This window comes from Quercus lobata, chromosome 5 (assembly GCF_001633185.2).
Source record: "Quercus lobata isolate SW786 chromosome 5, ValleyOak3.0 Primary Assembly, whole genome shotgun sequence".
Lineage (NCBI taxonomy): Eukaryota > Viridiplantae > Streptophyta > Magnoliopsida > Fagales > Fagaceae > Quercus > Quercus lobata.
Window position 1 is genome coordinate 68652047 of NC_044908.1, and position 23814 is coordinate 68675860.

A 23814-nucleotide genomic window follows, 5' to 3' on the forward strand; every position below is an offset into this window, starting at 1 on the left:
AGTGAGATCATGTTCATTAAATAGTGAGATGATATTAAAATAACTTGATTATTATGTTTATTAAGTGATGTCCAATATTATAAAGTGTTTAATTAGGTGTCCAATGTCCAATAATGGGATGAGTCTAATAGTCCATGTCTAGTTGTGGTTCATGGTTCATGTTCAACATAATAAGATATGTCTAACAATGGTCCATATCCAAATAATATATGTCCAAGGGTGGTTCATGTCCAAATAATATATGTGTGATGATGGTAGATCGATTTATTAATATATATATATATATGTATATATGTTCATTAATGAAGTATTAGTGAGATCATGTTCATTAAATAGTGAGATGATATTAAAATAACTTGCATCCAGCGGTAAAATAATAATGAATTACCATATGCTTAATAATGTAATTTCAAAAATGAAGAAAACATTGACTTATTTTTTATGTTTCCGATCCCAACTGTGTAGTAGCACTTCATTCTTTATATGATTTGTGGCTCTGGCCGTTTAGCATTAATGGGTTGATAACCTTCATATTTTGTAGCTCTAGCCCTTCATGTTTTGCAGCTCCAGCCGTATCACATCAGTAGACTTTTTAACATTTTAGCAACATGAGAAAATGAGTTCAGCAGCATAAGAACATTAGTCGAGTGATATAATGATAATGAATAAAATATACTTAATAATATAAATTTGAAGACAAAAATATGATGACTTATCTTCATGTTTTGCAGCTCCAGCCGTATCACATCAATGGACTTAACATTTCAACAACCTTCATATTCGAAAGGGAAAAATGGGTGTAACTAGAGGGAGAGAGAGCATGTCCAGCCGTGTGCATCGGTTGGTTAAGTTTGTCTCCTTAATCATGCACTTAAATGATTTTTTCCCATGTAACGCTCTTTTAGTTTTTAGTCAAGTATGAGTGATATTGTCTTTCATAAGGATAGCTTTAAGTATTAGAAATGTATGTCTTTAATGAGAAAGATTTTAATATGAAGTCTTTGTGCCTTTTAAGAGAAAGACCTTAATATTGATGTTCATATGCCTCCCATGAGAGAGGGCTTTTGTGATGTGTTCTTGGAAGAGTATTTTGATATGTTTTGAGATGTGTAGAGATGGTAAGAAAAAAAAAAAAAATATATATATATATATATTTATATATTTATATATAACCTCTTATAGCCACGATCCTTACACTAGTGATCTAATCCTTCCGCTCATACCCTGGCGCTCTACTGGCTAACGGGAATTACTGTTTGGCTTGGATACACACTTAGCTGTCGGACCTACTGGACTTACTGGGTTGTCAACAACACAGATTATATATATATATTGTGAGATATGGTGTTTGTATAGGAATTATATGTAGATACTTTGTTGGACATGGATCTTGTATATGCATACTATGTGAGACATGGAGTTTAAAGATATATGAGGAGTATGTATGGGTATTTTGTGAGGAATGTGTTTGTAAAATATATGAAAGTGTAAGATAGATGATATGAAAGTTAAATATAGTAAATAGATGAGATTATAGCTGCTGCTGGAGTGGTTTTTTGTGTTATGTCATGGGTTATGTTGCTTTCTAAGAAGGGGGGTTTTTTATGAGAAATAAAGAATGAGATGGAGGTGTGTTTTTGGGCAGCAAAAATGATAATACTTCAGAATATTAAAGTGTGGGAGAGATGGATAGTGTATAAGGATGTGGTGTAATAGGTGTAATGTAATGGTGTTATCTAAAAAGAGATATCTTTATAAGGGAGATGGAGAAGTTTAGAGATATATGCAGTAAGATGAATCCAGTTTTAGAACATTGGGGATTAGGGAGGGATCCCCTTGGTGTGTGGCTTGGTCCTCTTTATATAGAGCCAAGCTATGTAACTAGATCATAACTTAGTTGAAAGGAAAATTAGCAAATAAGGAAAAGTCCTTGACAAAGTAAGTGGTTTTTTGTTTTTTGGCCAAAAGAAGAAAGTTTGAGACTTAATGATGCTGGAGCTGCTGTTACAGCTGTCAATCATAGTTGTCACTGCTGGCTGATGACATCTTTTGCTTGGAGGACAATACTTGACATTAAATTCATGATTTAGCTAAAAATAGTAAGATAATCTTTATGAGATCCTTCTATTTCTGTGGATATGACAATAAGTTGCTGGGATTATGCATTAATAAGCAAGTGATGTCATTTTAGGACAGGGGTTGACCTGCTGGAGCTGCTGTACTTTCTGCAGAAGCTATTTACAGCTTCCACTAGAGCTACAGAAGCTGCTGCAGCTTCCGTTGGAGCTATTGTAGCTTTTGTTGGAGCTGTTGTTGGTTTTTTTTTTTTGGCTAAGTTTCTTATTTTGGAAAATTATATGCTTAGTCCATATATAATTTTGGTAAGTAACAGATTAGTTGATTGATATTTGATGAAGTTTTAGAGATGTAATTATGATCTTTTTGTATCTTAACCAAATCTTGGAGAGTAAGGAAAGCATTTTAATGCTAGATATGAGATAGTAATATATAGTTAGCCATGTGTTTGGAATTGACTTAGATGATAATAATATATTTTATATGAAATACTATAATTACATTTTTAAATTTATATTATATGATGAACATTAATTTTTATGTAAAGAGCATAGAGAGTTTTATCATTTTAAGTGTTATGTGATATGAGAGGCTTACCCAAATGTTACCTATTGCACACTGATCAGTCAGAGTTCAGGGAATTGGGGAAGACATGCCAAGCGACATGCCAAGCAACATGCTTTCCTTTATCAACTTTAAACTACTGGAGCTTTACTGAACATACTTCTTGGCCCTCCAAACCACGACTCTCAAAATTCCCCCGATGAGACTCGTGAGCTTAGATCATGAGCAAAAAATGAGATGATGTGCTATGAGCTTGAACCATGGACTTTGATGCCTTTTTTTTTGTGTGTGTGTAAATATGGGCTCTTTTAGGATTTAGAAGAGATTTTTCCAAAATCTATGATAGTGTTGATGTGGTGCGGGTTGTCAATGAAATGAAGCCATGTGGTGTGAAAATTTTGTCCTCAATAGTGTCTTTGTCTGATAATAAATAGTTATTATCAGGAACAGATATCATAGGTTGAAACTCTCTAAAAAAAAATGTATAACCAAAAATTGATTGGTGTCTTAGTTTGATAATAAAGAGCTATTATTAGGAACAGACGCCATAGGTTGAAACTCTTTAAAAAAAAATGTATAACATGTGTTAGTGACTGGTTCTTGTTAGATGAGAGGGATTCGTTAGATGAGAGGGATTCGCTTACAATTTCATGTGCTTTTTAACCAAAAAAAAAAAAAAAAATTAGAAACCAAATTAACAAGTCTATTATTCATCTTGCAGAAAGACTATAAATGTCTAGACTAATAAAAGTATATATAATTTTATATACTTTTTTTAGAAGAATATAATTTTATATACCTACTATCAAAACAACAACTTTTTTTTTAAAGAAAAAACAATAACTTATATAGTTATAGACAATTCGAAATTTTTTAAAGATAGATCTATGTCTTTTAAGATATGATATCTATTTTATTTATATATTTTCAAAAAAATTAATCTCTACCATTTCTTCTTAAATTTAAATAAAAAGTTACTTATGAGATTTATTTTTTTATGTTTTCAAGGGAGCATGAATCCTCTTTCTCTCAACTGTCGAATTAATAGTAAAAAATTATTTTCATTTATTTATATTAAAAAAGCACTTTTATAGAGGACTCAAGGGGAAATTTAATTTAATTTTAAATAGCTGCGTTAATTTCGGGCTTGCCATAATCTTCTTATTGAATATTGACCAAAAACAGAAAAAGTCTTAAAAAATCCGAAACGTTTCGAGAGCTTCATTAGCATATACGAATGAATCCCACAAAATAAGCTCGAAAAATTAGCTGTCAAAACCTCATTAGCCCAAATCGCTGACTAAACGGTTACAAAGGTCCGCTAAACACAAACTCAAAACACAAACACAAACACAGAAGTCGAAAAATGCACATTGCTCGGTCTCCGACAACAAAAGGCCACTCTCAGAGGTTTTTTTTTTTTTTTTTTTTTTTTTTTTTTAATTATTATTTTTATTCAAATCCCATATTTTGTATCACACAATTCATTCATTTCAAACCGAATCCATTTTATTTATTTTGATCAATTGTTTGAGAAGGAAAAAAAAAAAAAAAAAGCAGTCTTTTTCATTGTTATTGTTTTTGAATCTGATTGATGTGTTTATATGGTTTAGAGAGCGAATCAGAACATGGGTATTTATTTTTTTGGATAAAAAGAACATGGGTGTTTGTTGAGTCATAGGTTGGTTCTGTTGGTTTTGTCACGAATTGCTTGTTTTATTGTGTGTGGTGGTTTGGTTTTATATTGATTTGTATAATATATGACATTAACAAATAACAACTTTGTTCGTTAAGGGTGTTGTTGTTGTTGCTGGTTGTGTCTCTGTTTGATGTTTATCTAAGAATGTTCATGTTGAAATTTGTAGTTTTGCTTATAATATGGTTAAGGTCAATTGAGATGTTGTGTTTTGGGGTTGTAGAATTTTTTTTTTTTTTTGGGATTATTGTATTTGTGTTATTGGGTTGTATTTTTTACCATGTTGGTTTTGGATTCATTGAATTTGTTGGGGTTCTGAGAAAATGAGGAAATACGGAAATTGGTTTTTTTTTTTGGGTGGTTTATAGAATAATGAGGTGAATGTGTGACAAGTTTGTTGATGTTTTGAGTGTTGAGAGCAGATTTGAATGAGGATGGAAGAGGAATCAGGGAGGTCGGAGCTGCGGAGAATGCAAAGGGAGCAAGAAAGAGAAAGGCGGCGTATACGGGACAGGCAAAGAAGACAGTCAATGACTGTTGAGCAGAGAGAAAAACATCTTGCTAGGCGTCGTAGAAACTATCAATTAAGAAGGCTAAGAGCTGAAAATGTGAGGTTGGGTTCTCAAACCGGAGAAAGAAGTGTTGTGTCTAGAAATGAAACCATCACAGTCAATGAACATCAAGCAGTAATTTCTGTTTCAGGACCTAGTGACCAGTGTAATACTGTTCCTCATGTTCAAATCAATCAAGGCCAAGAAAAACTAATTGTGGAATGCACAAAGTCTGAGGGTGAGTATTTCATATATTATGAGCTCTTGATTAGTCCTTAGAAAGATACATAAGGAGAGCTTTTGCATGAAAATGATTATGTATTTACAGTGAATTTGCTGCTTCTATAGGTTTGGAAGCTCTAGCCCACAAATCCGCTCATTTCCAAAGAACGTTACGTCTAAGTCACGTAAGACATCTTGCTCGGACATTGAATCATTCTGTGGGTGAGCTTACAGGCAATTGCCAAGTTGTTGCAGCAGTTGTAAACAAGGGGGATGTTACTAGCAACCGTAAGTTGTTTAAGTTCACATTTGATAAATCTAAAGTGTATAAATTTTGTGTACTGACAATTTATTGTTAAGTACTGTTTTAGCAGTTTTCTAAGCGTAATGTGATATTGTTGCTCTGTTACTGTGATTAATGTGGTCGCAAAAGAACTTAATTTAAATGCAGTTCCTTTTCCATATGATAGGTTCTCCAGTTGGAGATTCTGATTCTGGTAGATCACTGCAAAGTTTACGCTTAAATCGTGTTAAGCGTCTTGCTCGCACAGTAAACAATTCAGCAAATTCTGTTATGAAAGAGGCTACTGGTCAAAGTGACCAAAGTGGTGCAGAAGGTATAGAATAACTTATGTAAGTTATTTATCAGTTGCACAACTGTATTACACTCTCCTTTATTTTTTCAGCAAAACTTTTGTCTACTATATTAATCTGTTTCGAAGCATGGTCAATTTTATCCAGTTCAACTGAAACTGCCATGGGGAGGAGACACAGCTGGTAATTAATGATGGCCTGAAACTTGTATGAACTGTTCATTTTAAAGGTATGAAGACACATGAACTTGCTGGGATGCTAATGGCTGTTTGATATACTTAAACCATTGCATGGAGGATTTCAATAAGTTTTTGGTATCACATTTCAGGATGAACATCTGTCTTGGCTATTGAAGAGAGGGGACCTTTTACTTGGCCACATGCAAAAAATGAAGTTTGCTTAGCTCTTCTGAACAGGTTCTGGATTGAAGATATGTAAGTTAATAAACTATTGTCAGTTTTTTTTTTTTTTTTGGCTGTCATGTCTGCTGATTACCGTCCATGTAAATTGCTTTTAATACAATGAAATGGCATCTTATCCCTACTATTTGGTGCAGTTGTAGAATATGGAATTTTTTTTTGTATATTACCTGACATTGTCTGCTGTCCTTTCATTCAATTTGGTTTAGACTTTTTTACAATTTCGTTGCATTAAATAGATTGTTTACTAATTCTAATGAAAGATAAAAATTTCTTTTGTAAGCCTTTTCTACTCTTCGAATGGTCTTAAAAATGGATTCAACTAGTGTACATTTTGAAACTTAAAACACATAATTAGTTCCCCTAATGAAAGAAAGGAACGGTCAAGGGTCCAGGGTAATGTTTGATCAGGTTCATGGAAACCTGTGAAGACATGGATAAATGGTCATATTGTTTAAAAATTTAAATTGAAGGCATTGGAAGCACAGGCAAAGAGAAGAATGTAGGTTGAATTGATGGAAGGGAAATGACATTATATGAATTGTCAGAAATATGCAGCCTTCAAATTAGCATAACAGTGACATGGTCCTTGTCTGGCAACTTTTGAGTCATGGAGAGTTACGGCGATCTTTTCCCCTCCTAAGTTCCCCTACCCTCCCCCTTCCCTGCTGCCCACCCTCCCTGCTCTTGGGGTGGGGGCAAAAAGTATGATATTAACTGGTTAAATCAGAAATACTGCATAGCATCATCATTCATACCATGCATCCAGTGATACTTGGTGAATGGTTTTTTCAATGACTACTAGTTGTTTACCTATTTAATAGTTAGTCTTTTCTTATATAGTAGATAATGTCACTTGTTGATTTTGAATTGGATTGTGGCAAGTTATTCCAAAACCCTTTATATATGAGTAATTGGCTCAGATATCATATTAATTATACATGAGATCTCAGAAATTTACTTGCACTCATATTTAGCTTGAAGGTGCATGCCAGGCTCACATTTCACACATGGATGATGCATATTAGCCCATAGCTTTTCTGGATTTTTTTTTTGGTTCAACAGTTACACTTATCATCATGTATCAGCAACTCTTGCTCTAGGCTGAGTGATTGTTCATCTTTTTGGTTATTTCGTAGTGTTGCAGGATGGAGAAAACGAAAAGGAATTGCTTTACAGGCCAGGGCATAGATAAATTGTTGGACAGGGCTGCATGATGTTAGAATAACAGGACCATAGAAATAATCAGAGACTGAAGCTTGATTCTTCCACCTCAGCTGGGTGAATTGTATTGATGCCTTTTTGCAAATCCTAGGAACTTTGGGTGCATTGACTGCACTTATCCAAATATTTAATTTGATTTTTTGGGATGATTCTTGCTGCTTGTTATTTTGCTGTTGAGTATTTCAATGGCATACTCTAGTTTATTACATCTTTCTGTGTGTTATTTTTCTACATTTTACACAGAATTCAAACAATTATGGACCGTGTCAGTGTATATTGTTGAAGAGAGATGATCTCCCTATTATTAATAAATACTGAATATCTTAGCAAACAACAGCCAAACCCAGTAAGCTGAATCAACTAACCTTTCCATTTTTCCAATATACTTTATTAATTTGCTGACCGTTTCGCTTATGAACGGTTTGGGATGGGTTTAAACCACCTGTTTGAATCGTCCTTCCAACTACTAGGCGAATTGGTGACACTGTTATTGTTGGGATCTTTATTCATCTCAAGTAATTCTAAGTCTTTTGAATATATGAATGAATAAAGGGAAAATTTAGCTTTAAACTGGTTTAGATCAATTTTTCTTTTAACGGAAAAACTCTTTTACACATTGTGTTTTACACACGGTGTGTTTTTAATTTTATAATTGAAAACATGAGGTTAAAGGAAGTCAATTTCGTATTGCACTGGTCATACTAACTACCAGTACTTTTCTAAAATGTATGAAAAAAATATCAGGATGTATTGTAACGAGAATATTTCAAATATTTATTCTTCAAAGATTATTTCAGATATTTCAGCCAATATTGACATTTTGGCCAATAAATGAGAATATTTCAGATATTTTGTCCAATATTGACGTTTCGGCCAGTATAATAAAAAAATGTTATTTAAGGTAATAAATTGGTTAATTTATTTAGGCTAAATTTTAGATTTATAAAACATGTGGATTTTAAATTTTGAGAAGTGTTATACTTATGTTCACAACATTTTTTTACAATACTTTCGCAACAAATTTAGGTAATAAGTTGTTACTGACTCTAATTTGAACTCATCATTAAAATTAATTTTTTGCCCACTAGTAATAGCTAGTAACAACTCGCTACTTAGAATTTATTGTAAAAATATTGTGCTAGTTGTGAGCATAATATTTCTCTTAATTTTTTTTGTTGATAAATATAAAATTAATAAATTCATACTTAACTAAATAAATAGAGGCAAACCCAAAATGGTACACCTGTATCAAATAGGTACTGAAATATTTTGTTTACCTGGCCAAATCAAAACTGTATTTCATGGCGAAATCGAAACTGCATTTGATGCGAAATTGACTACATTGCTTTAACTATATAATGAGATATGAAAATTTGACTATATAAAACACACAAATGGATGTGACAATTAACATAATAAATAAATAAAATGTCTAAATTACTATACATATATACATATTAGTTTGTAAAAGTTATTTAAAAACTTAAATAATAATATTTTACATTACCAAAAGAAAGAAGATTGACATTAAAAGACTACTACTAAAAAAAAAAATACAGAAATAAAATAAATACTATTTAATTCATATTTAAATATTATTATTTGATTTATTTATATTTTTAAATTGAGGTTTAGGCGGTGTGTGATACTAAGTAATCGTAGTTGGACTCTAATGCTAGGAACTGTGTACATCTATTCATATATACACATTAGTTTGTAAAAGTTATTTAAAAACTTAAATAATAATATTTTACATTACCAAAAGAAAGAAGATTTATATTAAAACTACTAAAAAAAATATATTACAGAAATAAAATAAATACTATTTGATTTATATTTAAATTTTATTATTTGAATTTTTTTTTTTTTTTAAATTGAGGTTTAGGCGGTGTGTGATACTAAGTAATCGTAGTTGGACTCTAATGCTTGGAGTTGTATACATCTATTTAAACTAGGAAGTCGAAAAAACCTAGTTATATAAATAATAATAATATTTTATTGAACCCGGATTGCTATAAATACTTATATGAAAGTACGTACCCCCGACTCAAATTGTTTTCGAGAGCCACCGACTCAAATTGTTCCATGGAATCTCGTATCAATTTTAATGAAACACCAGCACCAGCACCAGCACCAACGCCCAACACCACCACCAACTCAGGGGATAGTGTTACTTCCAACGTTGAAAGCTTTGCTTTTAATTTTGCAAACCTTCAAATTGCTACTTCTTCTTCTTCTAGTCCTGCCTTGAATCAAACCCAACAGATTCATCATACTAATGGAACAGCGCCACCAACGCTCAACACCAACTCAGGGGATAGTGTTAGTTCCAAAGTTAGAAGCCTTCCTTTTAATTATGCAAACCTTCGAATTGCTACTTCTTCTTCTTCTACCTCTAGTCCTGCGTTGAATCAAACCCAACAGATTCATCATACTAATGCAAATTATGAAACTGGGCTCCAACATATTCCTCTTTCTCCCTTTGCGTTGTATCCACAAAGACAAAGTATATGGTCATCGCCGGACAATTATCTCGGAGGTATTGATATGCGTCTTTACTTGTGTTTATATATGTATGCATGTGTTTATTTGTATATATATTTTGGCGGCTCCAGGGTTTTCTTTAAAAAACTTAAATTATTATACAAAATTTCATAAAAGAACTCATATATTGACAAAGAAAAAACTCACACACAAATACATTAAGTAATCGTTACATAATGATCTCATCATCAATGAGAGTTACGTGTTAATAATGATGCGAGCTACATCTCTTTCAAATTATATTGTTAAATTATTAATGAGAATTAATGCAAGCTACATCTCTTTAAAATTATATTATTAAATTATTAAGGGGATAGTAGCCTAATATATTGTTAAGGAGGTAAAAGTTTAATTTTGTTGGGCCTAAAATAATTTAGGATGGTCACAAATTTTATTTTAAGGTTAAAAAAATAATAAATTTCTTAAAATTTATATAGAATTTTTATTTATTTAAACACATATATCCTTTAGATTTTTTAGGGTACTCTACTAATAGATTTCTTTAAATTTTAATCACTCTTTTTATAATTTATAATTTAAGAGTCTAGATTTTGTCATATTACCATTCTACTAACAATACTATTAAAATAATAAAATAATGTTACAAACAAAATAATTAAGATTATTGTTAATGGAATGCTAATATAGCAAAATCTAGACCATTAAATCATAAAAAAATTGTTAAGATTTAAAGAAATTATTTGGTAAAGTATCCTAGGAAATCTAAAAGATTTGAATCCGTATATGTTTGGAGTTTTTGAAGAGAGTAGAATTTACATTTTAATTTTTTTTTGAATTAATATTTGGTTATTTTTGTAGGAAATTATTTGTGTAATGGATATTACCCTAACCATCAAGAAAACTCTCTCTCAAGTGCAAATCCTGGTTTTGAGGGCGCATCCACAAGTAATTGGGCCAACCAAAATGACCTTGGTAGATATCATGCAGCTAGTGTGTTACAAGGAAGGGGAGATAGTGTAATGAATGCAAATTTGAACTTGCTCGGTGGTGGAAGGAGTCAAAATTCTTCGTTTGATTATCCACGTGAAGTAATTGAAAGTAATAGAACCAATGCAGACTGTGGTTACTGCCAAAACTTCGGGGCTCCTGGTTGTTTGAGGAATCAACAAAGCTTTGGTGGTGTTGGATACCAAGGTGGTGGCATGTTGCACTCATTACAAGGTAATGATATTGTTACTTGGGCGAACATCCAAGAAGGTTCACAGTTTTTACAGGAAATCTTGGTTTCAAGTAACCAAGAAATTATAAATAATTTATTTGATGGGGTTATTGATTCTTTATCAAAGCTGATGATTTCCAAACATGGATACTATTTCTTTGGTAAGCTTGTTGAGTCGGTCAATGACCATCAGTTGCAGCAAATTGTAGTGAACATAATAACTCTGCAACCTCCTGGTGAATCGCTTACTAGATTATCATCAAATTTACACGGGTAATATACCTTTTAACACTCACTTTTTTTTTTTTTTCATTATAAACTATTTATGTTTTATGATTTTTCATTATAAACTATTTATGTTTTATGCTTCTAATTTTACTAGATTGATTAGATAGATGATTGAATTTTCATGCGCAGATCAAAATCACTTCAAAAACTTATCAAAGTGCTTGTTGAAAAACCACTCTTGATTTCTGAGGTGATATCAGCTCTATCTGGGGAATTCTTAAAATTGATGAAATATCGAACAGGATCTTTGGTTATTATAAAATGTTTGGAGGTTGCTAATGCTCAAAGTGAGGTAATTCCATTAGTATATGTTGAATTAATTCTTTAGACTTCTTCCATTCCTTGTTCATTACATAGTGATAAATTCGTAACATAACACCTTTTTTTTTAAATCAATATAACACCTCTTTTAGTAGTTCTAGAGATCCAAAAACATGAAATCATATACATTGATTAACTATATTTTTCCATGATTCTATTTGAAGTACGGGATAATTTGTTGTCCTTAATACTTTACCATTGTCAATATTCTTTTGAGGTTTATTTAGTTTGGACTTTGGAGTTATATGTTTAGAATAGTTAGTAATGAAGCCATAATTTAGAATATTTTCTATCGTTATTTGGCAACGATTAATTTGAATTATCTTTTCTGGTTCAGTTACTGTACGACGCAGCCATAAACAACTTGTGCGAGCTAGCCAAAGATGAAGAAGGATGCATATCCTTAAACAAGTTCATCACAAGTAGCAGAGGGTCAGGCAGAGAACAACTCCTAAATGCAATTGCAGAAAGCTCATTATACCTCTCTCAAGATCCCTCAGGGTACCAATTTCTTTTAACATCTTATTTTGTGCATGGTTTAACTTAATTTTTTTTTCCCCAAGTGTGCTTTAATTTGTTTATTATTTATTTTTTTCATATTCAATTGTTTAATTCATGGGTTGTTTCTTTTGTTCCTTTAGGAACTATGTTTTGCAACATGTCCTAGGACTCGATGATCCTCAAGTCACTAACAAAATATGCTTACGTCTGAAAGGTCACTTTGCACACCTCTCTTCACAGAAAGGTGGCAGTTATGTGGTAGAAAAATGCTTGAACTCTGTCGGGATGAATTATGTGATTGAGGACTTTCTAAGCTACAACAGGCTCTGTCAACTTGCTCGGGATCAATATGGTAACTATGTGATCCAAGCAGCATTGAAAGCCACTAAGGTAAACATTTTGAACTACATAGCTATGGACATTTCAGATTTTATGCACACTAGGAATATATTCCTATTCTTCACTGCTGATGAATAGCATTGATTTTGCTATCTTCAAGGGCAAGTGATCTTTTATAGGTAAAAATTAAAGTATATTTTGGTTATTGGTTATCATAAAGACTGAAAACATTTGCACGTATTTCAAATGCAATTTTTATTAACCTTTAGCATGCCATGAGTAAACATAAGCTTCCTGATTATTGGTATTTAATTGCTAATTTACCTTCTAAATTTCCAATTGTTCCATTTTTGTCTTCCAGCGTGTAAACAGCCTATATCATGAACGACTTCTAATGATCCTGCAAGGGAATATGGCTACTCTCCAGTCTGGATATGGAAGAAATGTGTACAGTTTGATTGTCAAAGGGGTTCCATTTGATTGAGCATGATCATAACTCAGAATGAACCAACCTTCAGTGTGAAGAAAAAGTGTTATTTGTGTCCTTGTTAATGCTTTGTTAGTTTGTTTGTTTAGCATATATGGGTACAGCCTGTGTACTCTTTTGTAGTTACCGAGAGAGACATACGTTAACAAAACCCTTTAGGTTTATAAAATTTGAAAATCTCACTTTCCGTAGGTTAATTGAAAGTGGGTATATTGTAGGTTCTTTTTTTGTCTCTCATGAAATTTAGCTTGTTTTTAGGTCTGCATGATTTATGTAAACTCTAATGTTGTTGTGTCTTTTTTGTTAGGGGTTTTATTTTATATATTAAATTTGTCTACAATTCTAGCATGGATCTGTTATAAGCATTTTCACTCTACGAGCATGCCTAACTCAAAATTGTTGCCCTTATCTATTTTGTAGAATTGTACAAGACATTTAGTTAATGGACTTTTATAAGTTTGTATTGTACTAGCGATGTAAACTATGAATTTTTCTCGACTCATATAAAGGATAGCCTTATGATGTAACTAATTCAATTGAACAATACATTTCCTTTGCTATTGTTTCAATCTTTGATTGACAACACAAAAAGGAAAGAAGAGAAATTTATGAATTAAACATGTCAAATGCAAAGAAACACACAATCAACTCTTTTATTACTTTCACCATTTTTATTGGATGGTAATTTATTCTCTCACACTTGTTATTGAACATTGTCAATACACATCATACACTTACATTTTAAATATGGATATCACATGTGAAATTATGAATGCTTTTTGTACAAAATGGACATTAATAAGTATGACTAAACAATAACCATTACTCGACAGAAAATGACTACCTGAACATATGTGTTTGGTCATATCTATTACTGTGTCTGTGTATCACATGTTGTTCATGTGGTCAATTTTTGTCAAATAAAAATGACAAGTCTAACAGAAAAGTTAATTTTGTTACTATAAATACTACAAGGGTTTAGAAAATCAATTTTGTAGCACATAGGATGTACTTGATAAATGAACCGTACCTCGAGGACCGTCGAGGATCTCCTTCTTCAAGTTGACTAAAGCCTTCGCTTTTGCATTTGACCACCCTTTTTCGTGTGTGAAAGTTTGATCTTTGAAAATTGTTGACTTTAACTCCCACAAAAACAAAATTTTCCCCCACCTTGGCAATTGTTAAATAGGCTTATAGGCATGTTTGAGTGAGGGTTTTGGTTTTCTTGTAAATAAGGAATGAAGGTATAAAACAGATACGTTCCTTTTTTTTACTTTACTTTTCTTTTCTTTTTTGTTTTTTGGTACTAACTCTTGTAAACAACAAGTCCGACAAGTATTGAAAAAAAAAAAAAAAAAAAAGAATAAATAGCCATTATTATTTTATCATCTATTGTACTACAAGAACATTTGTCTATAGTTTGTAATATTAGTAGATACTATTTTGTAGGCAAAGACACGTATTGTCCATAAAAATTCTTTCGTATCTTTTAGTTTGTCCTTTTTTCTTTTTCAAAAACAAAAAGTTTTTTTTTCTTCATTAAAAGATATATAGGTGATGACCAATTAAAAAGGGCAAGGCTACAGCTTAAATAATTCATCTCCCAAAATAGGTTTTTTTTTTTTGTATAGGAAACATACATTTTAACTTGCTCTTCCTTAATTTTCATTTATTGTGCAACTACAGAATTGGCTTCTTTGACTTTCCCGCATTTCTCATAATTATTCAAAGAATAATAAGATTTCTTTTTTTTGGTAGAATGAATAATAATAAGAATTTTGTAAGATTAATGGATCATCTTTTATTTTTGTACCATTTCGCTATCACGCGGTATGATTTATGACAAGACATTATGTGCGTATTACAAATCAAAGACTTAGTTGATTTTATCATGTATTACGATATTTCATAATCAAAAAGACAAGGGCCTCTCTAAAGACAATTACTTCTTCTTTCATTTGAATCAATAACCTATATATCTATGACCTTTGTTCAAAATGGAAAAGCAAGGCATTAATATAAAATTCATCAAATCTAAATAAGGTTGCGTTTGTATCTTGGATTTGGATTTAAATCAATTGGTTTTAAATATTTTGATTTAATTCTTAAAAAAGCCTAGATTTCAAATTCTTAAATTTTAAAATCCCTTATTTGGGTCTATTTTACATGTCAAATGATTTGAAATTTAGAATTGTAATTTTTTTTTCTTGAGATATTTAAATTTATTGTTTGGGTATCAAAATTCAGATTTAGACTTTTAATGTATAATATTTAGTTTTGAAAATATTATATTAAATTACTTTTTTGTTGGAATTGTGCTAAAATATAATTATACTTTGAAAAACTAAGATTTTAAAAAGTTATATATAAAGTTAAAAGTTAAAAATTTGTCAAATAAGTTGGAGGCAACTCAAACTTGCCGAATAAAAGCAAAGACCTCATGTTAGAGAGTATGAGGTTGTGGCATGTGGCACATTCCTTGAAGTTCTCTTTATTTAGGCTTCTAAATCAACAAAGTTTGCATTTATATCAAAGTATTAGTTCATTAAATTAGCCAGTAGAATAAATACATATATATATATATATATATATATATATATATATTGTAAGGACCAAAAAATCTAACGGCCCAAGCCCACTTAGAATAACGAGTGGCGCAGTTAAACCTTGGCCCAAATCAATAGAATTTGTGAGAGAAGGAAACGAATACCAAGAGGGGACTCTGCCCAAGGATCCAAATAGAGAAGAAAATGTTAATCTTATAAAATAAAGGGGTATCTATCCCTCCACAAGCTCGCCTAAGGAGGATAAGTTTGTACAAATAGTTACACTGTTCACTCTCCTTTCTCTCTCTTCTTTTTTTGTGCTTAACTCTTTTTGATGCCTCTCTTTTGATCCTTTCTTCCGGTGCTCCTTCTTTTCCTTATATTCTTCTACCTCTATCATATCTCCACCATCTATTTTCACTTAACCTCCCTCATTTCATGACACTTGTTGCTTTTAACATCTGAAAAAGATGGTGGAAGGAATCTGCTTAACTGTGACTTACATTATTTAAGTCACTTCCTCATCAATGTGACTGATAAAGCTGTTGTCTACCATTTAATGCAGATGCAACAGGCTACACCAGACCAGAAGCTTCCTTAATGTCCACTGACTTCCTCTCTCTCTTTAGATTCCAGCTCCCACTTAGAATACTACAGAGTACTTTGATTCATTTCTTCCCTTCCTCAGGCGGCTTTCTTCCTTGGGCCCGTGGCCCAGGGCCTTCCCACACCAATGTTGCAACCCTTCAACTTCATCCTCGGTCCTCGGGCACCCACATATATAATTATCTATATTTGTGCATTAATTATTTATATTAAATGAATTTATATGATTATTTTTAAAAACTCTATATAAGAGATAATTTTTAATTGGAATAATAATAATAAATTTAGAATATGACATTCTTACTTATGTTTAGTTGCTAAATCTTTAAATTTCCTAACTCCATTTAGTTACATGTAATATATATATATATATATATATATATATACAAGTGTGTGTAATAGAATAAATATATTTATTTTGTTATAGCATAATGAAATTTTAATATCATTTTTCTAAGATTTATATGAGAAGTATTTTTATTTTTTATTTTCTTTTTAATGTGAGAAACAATTGAAACAATATATCATGCAACAATTGATGCAATGTCCAACAAAAGGGGGGGGGGGGGGAATTAGTAACACACAATCAAGAATGTTAAAAATAATAATTGAAGGATATATGCATTTTTTTTAGTAGGCATGAAATATGCTTATCTATATTAACCACTATATCATGCAATTTTCAATTTGGGAACACACACACACACACACCTATATATAGTATGATCAAATCACTACACTACTCTTAGTGTTTTTCTATTTTGTCTATAAAATAACAAAATATTACAATTTTTTACAAGGATCGAAATTTATTGAAATTTTTTTTACACATGGATAATTGGGGATTCGAATCATGAATTTCTATTGGAAATTGAAGTATCAACTAATTAAGCTATAAGATTCTTGGTAAAACTTATTGAAATATTGGAGAAAACTAATAATAAATTGCATACACATCATGCGAAAATTCAGCTAGTAGGCACTTAAAGACTCAAATTGGTTTAGAGAGGTTCCATGGAGATTTTTCCTCATGCCAACTTTAATGGAACACCAGTACCACCAACAACTGGTACAAGGTAATGATATTGTTATGTGGGCGAACACTCACGATGGTTCACAGTTTTTACAAAATATGTTGGTTTCAAGGAACCAAGAGACTATAATGATTTCCAAACATGGGTACTATTTCTTTAGTAAGCTTATTGAGTCTGTCAATGACCATCAGTTGCAGCAAATTGTAGTAAAGATAATAACCCTGCAACCTACTGATGAATCGCTTACTAGAGTATTATCAAATTTACACGAGGTAATATTCCTTTAATACTAACTTTTTTTTTTTCATGTAAACTATCTACGTTTCATGCTTGTAATTTTACCGGATTGATAATAGAATTTTCTTGGGCAGATCAAAATCACTACAAAAGCTTATCAAAGTGCTTGTTGAAAAACCACCCTTGATTTTTGAGGTGATATCTGCTCTATCCGGGGAATTCTTAGAATTGATGAAATATCGGACAGGATCCTTAGTTATTATAAAGTGTTGGAGGTTGCTAATACTCTTGGCTTAAATGTATAATGACAAATCATTATAGTTTGGTAGAACATCTTGCACTTGGAGGATATTGTTACCTCTCTTCTATTGGAAGCTAACTAGCTATCTTTGCATTACAATCTTCAGTCTCAATACTAATTTTGGTGATGCACAAGCCAAGGCGAAGAATCTTAAAAGATCTCACAGCAAGTTACTTTTGGAACAGGGATAAGAAACTAAGACCTATAACTTCAATTTCCAAAAATCTGATAAAAAAGAACTTAATCCCTAGTAGAAGTGTAGAACACAACCCAGTTCCCAAACAACTTTTAACTTCTCAAATGGAGAAAAATTCACAGGCAAGTAGTTAATAGTGGAGTATCTAAGATACAACACCTAAAAAACCAAGGTTTTACCCTTCATACTATAAGTTAATACATCTAGTGACTATGTATTGTTTAAAATAATAATAATAACCACACAATTGTATTTTCTAAAAATGTAAGCATCTATCAAAAATTCATCATTTAAATAGATTTAGCGATATATACATTCTTGAGAGGAACCTAAAGATGTAAAATTCTTTAACACCATTGCAATTTCACAATCGACAAGTTGTGTAGACTACAAAGCAGAGCATGCTAGGAAAATCTAGATTTTCTGCTAAGTAGTTGAACTCTTGAACTATACATAAGAAATACACTGAACGTTTTGAGATTCCAAGACAGTCCTTGCAGCTTCCATGACTACTTGTCCACTGACATAGTGCTTCCGACACACGGGCATGTAGACATCAGCCCCACCAATCAGTTCAGTTTGTGCTTCCTCCGTTTTCCTTAAGGTGAAGAAAGCACATTTACCACAAAGTTCACAGCGAGAAGTTAATTTAGTAACAGAATCAGCCAGGGGAATTATATCCAGTACAGAACCAAAGCTCCTCCTGTCAAAAATATTTATATTCACCATTAAAAGGATCTTGTTTGAATTTCCAAGTAATGTAATACAATGCAATGTCATTTAACTGCAAAAAAGCTTTTTAAGTAATAAGCAAAAACTCTCACTGCAAAAGAATAGGTGATGATCTAAGCCTTTATATGAACGGCGGTAAATTATAATTAGGTAAAAAAAAAAAAAGCCAGGAGATTATAATAATTGGTTGCCTATTTAAATACCTTAAATAATCACCATCTAGTCCAGCAACTATTACTGTTTTGCCATCATTATCAGCAGCTTCACGACAGAAATCATAAAGGTCCTCAAAGAATTGAGCTTCATCAATACCAATCACATCTAACTGTCACCATATACAGGTCAAAACTAAGTATCACTCCTAGTTGTACATTAAAAAATTAAGAAGGTTAACTGCAATAATGTTACCACAAAACCACTAAATCATTACTCCAACAGTGCACATTTACAAAATAACAGTTACTTTATTTCAAATTGATCCGACTAATAGTTTTGTAGATTTGAGAAAAATAGTTCTGCATATTTACAGAAGAATGGATAACTGTCAGTTACACATGTATCTCAAATGGTGACATTGAAATACCTTATCATATGCATCAAGACCAAATTTTTGTCTGAATGATGACAAATCTGGTAAGGCCAAGCATGGCAATTTTGCCCCATCATGTGTCACAATTGAATCCAATCCATATCTTGTATCCTTATTTGATTTTATTATTGCCACACTTCTGCATAACAGACATGCAAAATAGAAATAAAAAATCATAGGAATAATTTCAAATATAAGTTTAACATTATTCAGTAAAATCAGGTATTTGAATACTTGCTGCCCTGTATTAGCAAAAAGAAGCAAGGAAATTTTTTTCCAACAAAAGTTTTGGCGTTTTTGTAGTTGGCATGGGTGTGCAGTAAGATGCTTCACATAGTTGAAGTATCTCTTGAAGCAGCAATATCAACTATGGTGATAGCAGCTCCCAGAGTTGCAAATTAGTTAAAATCAAAAGCTTCAGAGACAAATGGAAGAAATCCAAATCTGGTCCTGACACAATATTTTCAGCTTCAATGTAGCAGAACATTAAGAACAGACCTAGATTTAGAGGCAAATAACAAACTTAGTCAAACATAATACGTTTACAAACTTGACTGGGCACAAGATGAGTTCATTATGCAAATAAATTCAATGAAGTTTGACATCAATTACTTCTCATAAATGTTAAGAGATGAAATTGAGAATGATAAGTTTTATGATATCCAACATATCTTGAGAAAAATAATGGGTTTGATTTGAAGTGATATGGATCTTGCAAAAAATGACTTTAGATGTGTATATGGATAAAGAGGGTTAAGGGAGGGGACTGTGTAATTTCTAGAAGGATGAGAACTGAGAAAAGATTGAGGAAGCAATAAGGAGGAGTGATTCCATATCTTGCAAAAATGACACATAATTTGAAAGCTTCTGTTTTGATTTTGAAATTCTTTTTATATGATTTAAATTTAGTTTGGGAACTTGAGATAAGCAGAGTAAGAAATGCCAGGAATAAACAGCTGCATTTCTCATATATATCAGATCATACAACCAAGCCTTAATCCCAAAATTTTGGGGTTGAATTCTCATATATCATATCATATCATGCAAAATATTATGCACTTGTCATTGATCATGTACCATATCATACAAAAAATACAACATCCAAGCCATAATCCCAAAATTTTGGGGCTGGCTTCTCATATGTCATATCATATTATGCAAATTTTTATAAACTTGTCATTGATCTAGATTGTCTGTGAATTCTAGTATTAGACAAAACATATTTTTACCTTTACACATCATCATAAAACCTGAACAGACTGAACACATAGATGCATCTAAAAGGATCAACATGCATTACAAAATGCAATCTTTTTCGGCATTATCAGGACACTGAACAGATCAACCAACATGCTTGGCAGTTGAACTGGCTCTATTGTTTCTGTACCGAGTTTATAAACTGAAACTAAATGATTTTCTTTGGCACAGATTTTTTTTTTTTTAACATTCCTGAAGAATGCAATAAATAAATGACCCTAATGTCTAATTAGAAAATATTTGGCATGTAACTGATATCCATTGAGGCTCACCCATTAGCGGTCTTCCTGATTCTATAAAATTTATGAAAGCACTAAGGTTTTAGGCATACATCTCTTACTCTCTCAAATGGCCCTGCTTCACAAAGAGAGATAATCACAGGAAATGAGCCTTTTCCATGACATGAGTTAGTTGTCACTTAGATCAGGAACATAACCTGCATCCTTTAAAATGCAAGTCATTTCTCTGATCAACTCATATATCTCCTTAGATTGCTTATGAGATTTATCACCCTTAAAAAAGAATTTGGCCTCATTTTGAACCTCTATTCTGCTATAACCAGGCTCCTTTATGATCCCCAATTCCCTCATCACAGCCCTAACCTCTATAACATTGTCCCAAAACCCAGAGGTGGCATAAGCAATAAGCATTAGACAAGACCACATACTTTCCAGGATTTTTGGGTTTTAATTCAAAAAATTTCTTTGCTGCAAGCTTTACCAAGTACATGTCTCCATGAACCCTACAAGCCCCAAGCAAAGCACCCCACATCACTGAGTGCTCCTTAGAAGGTGTGTCCAGAACAAACTCATACACCTCTTGTTACCGACAGCACGCCCTAAAAGATCAACTATAGCAGCATAATGTTGTCCTCTTGGCTGAATTCCATAATCTTTGGTCATAGATGAAAAATATGCCCAACCCTCATCAACTAAGCCTCCATGGCTGCAAGCAGAAAGAACTGAATGAAAAGTAACATAATTTGGTTTGAGGCCTTCATTTTTCATCCCATGAAAAGATTCCAAAACCTCTACAACTTTTCCATGCTGACCATATTCAGAGATTAAAGCAATCCACATAACAACATTCCTATTTAAAGACTTGTCAAATACCTGATGCCCATCAGATAAACTACTGCCTGTAAAGTACATGTCCATGAGGGCACTATTGACTACCACATATTCCCTAATTTGACACTTGATCATGACACCATGGGCCTGTTTCCCATGCTTAAGTGTTGCTAAAGTAGCCCAGGATCACTGATGCGGAGGTATACTGGTCTGGTATAAAACCAGACTGTCTCATCTTGTAATAAAGATTTAACCCTACTTCTTCAAGCCCCTTTTGCACATAACCTGCAATTATTGCATTCCATGAAACCAAGCTTTTCTCCCGCAAATTATCAAACAGAATGTGAGCAGTTCCTAGATCCCCTGATTTCACATATAATATCAACAACTTTGTCTTCGAATACTCATTGGGATCATATCCAACAACAACCATTAGTGCATGGGATTCTTTTACCCTTCTTGTACTCTTTTCTGAATATGCATTCCTGCAATAGAAGAGCATAAGTTCCTGGTTCCACTCACACTCGCTCCCACAGTGCACAAAAGCCCCACAGCTTCCCTTAATCTTCCTGAAACGCAAAGACCCTTTAACATTTTATTAAATTGGAGATAGCTCTTGTAAGGCTCAACCTGAAAGCTGATCATAGTCGAATTCCATCAATTGAACCAATACATTGTCAAATCTACTCTTTCCTCATTCTAAAAATAATATACGCATGTCAATTCCATCAAACCTTGAGCTTTACAACAATCACAGTATATAGTAATGGAAAATTTCATTCAAATAGCCAAATATTCAAATTAGTGTTACCCAATCCACTACTGAACCTAAAGATCATGCATTTGGCACAGAAAATGGGGAAATTATTGTGAACTCCCGGAGTACCATAAATGCGTACTCCCTTCTCTCACATGAATGATGGGTCCCACTAATTAAATTCATAGTAGGACCCACTATTTATGTGAGAAGGGGGAGTATGCATTTATGGTACTCTGGTCCGGGAGTACCTAATAATTTTCCAAGAAAATGATACTACCCACCAAAAAAATGCAGCATTTTATCAACAGCCCGCATTAATTCAAGCTCAAATTCAATTATAATAAATACATACATAAATATGTATGTAAAAACGGTAACATTCCATTCAGATAGTCAAATATTCATAGTACCTAATTCACCACGGAACCTAAAGATTACATCTTTGGCACAAAAACAATAGTACCCACCCAAAAAAATATATATATATAAATATTTTATCCAAAATCTGCAAGAATTCATGCTCAAAATTCAATCATAAAACAATACATAAATATGTATTAAAAGGCAGCATAACTCTAATCACATAGCCAAATATTCAGACTACACTTTTCACCTAAGACATTTCATATTTGGCAGAATAACAACACTATCCACCAAAAAAAGCAACAATCTCACAAACAACGCACTTAAATGTAAGCTCAAATTCAATTATAATACATAAATTTTAAAAGGAAACATTTCCATTCAAAAAGTCAAACTACCCAATTCAGTACTGAATCTGAAAGATCCCATCTTTGACACTAAAACAACACCACACACCAAAAAGAGCTAAAACAATTTCAAGCATGTGTACAACACAAAGAAATAAACTAAAACTACTGAAGGTTACCAAACCTGCCATTGCTGCTCTCAGATTGAATTCTACGAAGAAGGGTGGTGGTTTTTCCGGCGAACATCGGGCCAACGATCACGTGAATCTCTCCGGGAAACTCCGGCGGAAGAGTCGCCGGCTCCATGTGCACATCGCGACTTTGGATTGAATGAATCGAACAAGTGGGAGAAAGGGTTGTGGGTTTTAGGGGAAGGAGAGTTGTTGTAGGGTTGGGATTGCATGGAAAGGACTTGGAGGTGAGGAGGGCAAGATGAGCGGTCTTGGGGAGTTGAAAAGTGAAGGCTGACAACGTTGGAGTTAGGATGGACTTCATTCTAGAAATAGTTAACATGTGTGTGTGGACTGTGGAGTGAGAGAGAGAGAGAGAGAGAGAGAGAGAGAGAGGGGTTTAAGAGCTTAGATTTGGCATGTGTTACTATTTCGTGAGGGTTTTACTTTGGAGGGAAAGAGTAAAGACCCAAACGGGGAGAGAAAGAGAAAGACAGCGGAGGAAAAGTCCGGAGAAATTTGGGGTGTTTGGTACATGTCTTAATCAATAATTTTAATTTTTAAATAATATTATACATATTTTCACATATGTATTTAAAT

At 32.6% G+C, this 23814-nt stretch overlaps 3 protein-coding genes across 7 annotated transcripts; 2 read left to right on the plus strand and 1 right to left on the minus strand.

The window, feature by feature from the left end:
- The first annotated feature begins 3822 nt into the window (after positions 1 to 3822).
- LOC115988664 lies at positions 3823 to 7682 on the plus strand. Of its 4 annotated transcripts, XM_031112255.1 has the most exons (7): positions 3823 to 4050; positions 4759 to 5125; positions 5236 to 5397; positions 5580 to 5726; positions 5851 to 5932; positions 6032 to 6137; positions 7262 to 7682. In XM_031112255.1, exons 2-5 carry the CDS (start codon positions 4765 to 4767, stop codon positions 5892 to 5894), a joined length of 714 nt encoding a protein of 237 aa, XP_030968115.1. In that variant the 5' UTR covers positions 3823 to 4050; positions 4759 to 4764; the 3' UTR covers positions 5895 to 5932; positions 6032 to 6137; positions 7262 to 7682. The 4 variants fall into 4 exon arrangements, with proteins under 4 accessions (XP_030968115.1, XP_030968116.1, XP_030968119.1 ...); XM_031112256.1 differs by lacking the exon at positions 7262 to 7682 and having other exon boundaries at positions 5580 to 5742; positions 6032 to 6041; XM_031112259.1 differs by lacking the exons at positions 5851 to 5932; positions 6032 to 6137; positions 7262 to 7682 and adding an exon at positions 5933 to 6021 and having other exon boundaries at positions 5580 to 5742.
- A 1749-nt stretch (positions 7683 to 9431) lies between these two features.
- On the plus strand, positions 9432 to 13003 carry LOC115991005 (pumilio homolog 12-like). Its single transcript, XM_031114763.1, has 6 exons — positions 9432 to 9885; positions 10710 to 11343; positions 11488 to 11650; positions 12017 to 12180; positions 12321 to 12570; positions 12881 to 13003. Exons 1-6 carry the CDS (start codon positions 9432 to 9434, stop codon positions 13001 to 13003), a joined length of 1788 nt encoding a protein of 595 aa, XP_030970623.1.
- A 5212-nt stretch (positions 13004 to 18215) lies between these two features.
- Positions 18216 to 23727, minus strand: LOC115992919 (thymidine kinase a-like). 2 transcript variants are annotated; one of them, XM_031117167.1, is made up of 4 exons: positions 23229 to 23714; positions 19242 to 19386; positions 18862 to 18983; positions 18216 to 18629 (listed from the first exon to the last, which is right to left on the minus strand). In XM_031117167.1, exons 1-4 carry the CDS (start codon positions 23555 to 23557, stop codon positions 18374 to 18376), a joined length of 852 nt encoding a protein of 283 aa, XP_030973027.1. In that variant the 5' UTR covers positions 23558 to 23714; the 3' UTR covers positions 18216 to 18373. The 2 variants fall into 2 exon arrangements, with proteins under 2 accessions (XP_030973027.1, XP_030973028.1); XM_031117168.1 differs by lacking the exons at positions 18216 to 18629; positions 18862 to 18983; positions 19242 to 19386 and adding an exon at positions 19396 to 22143 and having other exon boundaries at positions 23229 to 23727.
- Positions 23728 to 23814: the final 87 nt, after the last annotated feature.

What these genes read in the sequence shown, in the direction of transcription:
- LOC115992919 (XM_031117167.1), bottom strand. Translation starts at nt 23,557, where the DNA reads ATGTTAACTATTTCTAGAATGAAGTCCATCCTAACTCCAACGTTGTCA. An exon ending in TCTGAGAGCAGCAATGGCAG is followed by an intron (nt 19,387 to 23,228) that starts GTTTGGTAACCT and finishes TCTGTTATGCAG; the next exon opens with AAGTGTGGCAATAATAAAAT. An exon ending in CTAGATGGTGATTATTTAAG is followed by an intron (nt 18,630 to 18,861) that starts GTATTTAAATAG and finishes TATTTTTGACAG; the next exon opens with GAGGAGCTTTGGTTCTGTAC.
- LOC115988664 (XM_031112255.1), top strand. Translation starts at nt 4,765, where the DNA reads ATGAGGATGGAAGAGGAATCAGGGAGGTCGGAGCTGCGGAGAATGCAA. An exon ending in GGGGGATGTTACTAGCAACC is followed by an intron (nt 5,398 to 5,579) that starts GTAAGTTGTTTA and finishes TCCATATGATAG; the next exon opens with GTTCTCCAGTTGGAGATTCT. An exon ending in TGACCAAAGTGGTGCAGAAG is followed by an intron (nt 5,727 to 5,850) that starts GTATAGAATAAC and finishes AATTTTATCCAG; the next exon opens with TTCAACTGAAACTGCCATGG.
- LOC115991005 (XM_031114763.1), top strand. Translation starts at nt 9,432, where the DNA reads ATGGAATCTCGTATCAATTTTAATGAAACACCAGCACCAGCACCAGCA. An exon ending in GCCGGACAATTATCTCGGAG is followed by an intron (nt 9,886 to 10,709) that starts GTATTGATATGC and finishes TTATTTTTGTAG; the next exon opens with GAAATTATTTGTGTAATGGA. An exon ending in TTGCTAATGCTCAAAGTGAG is followed by an intron (nt 11,651 to 12,016) that starts GTAATTCCATTA and finishes TTTCTGGTTCAG; the next exon opens with TTACTGTACGACGCAGCCAT.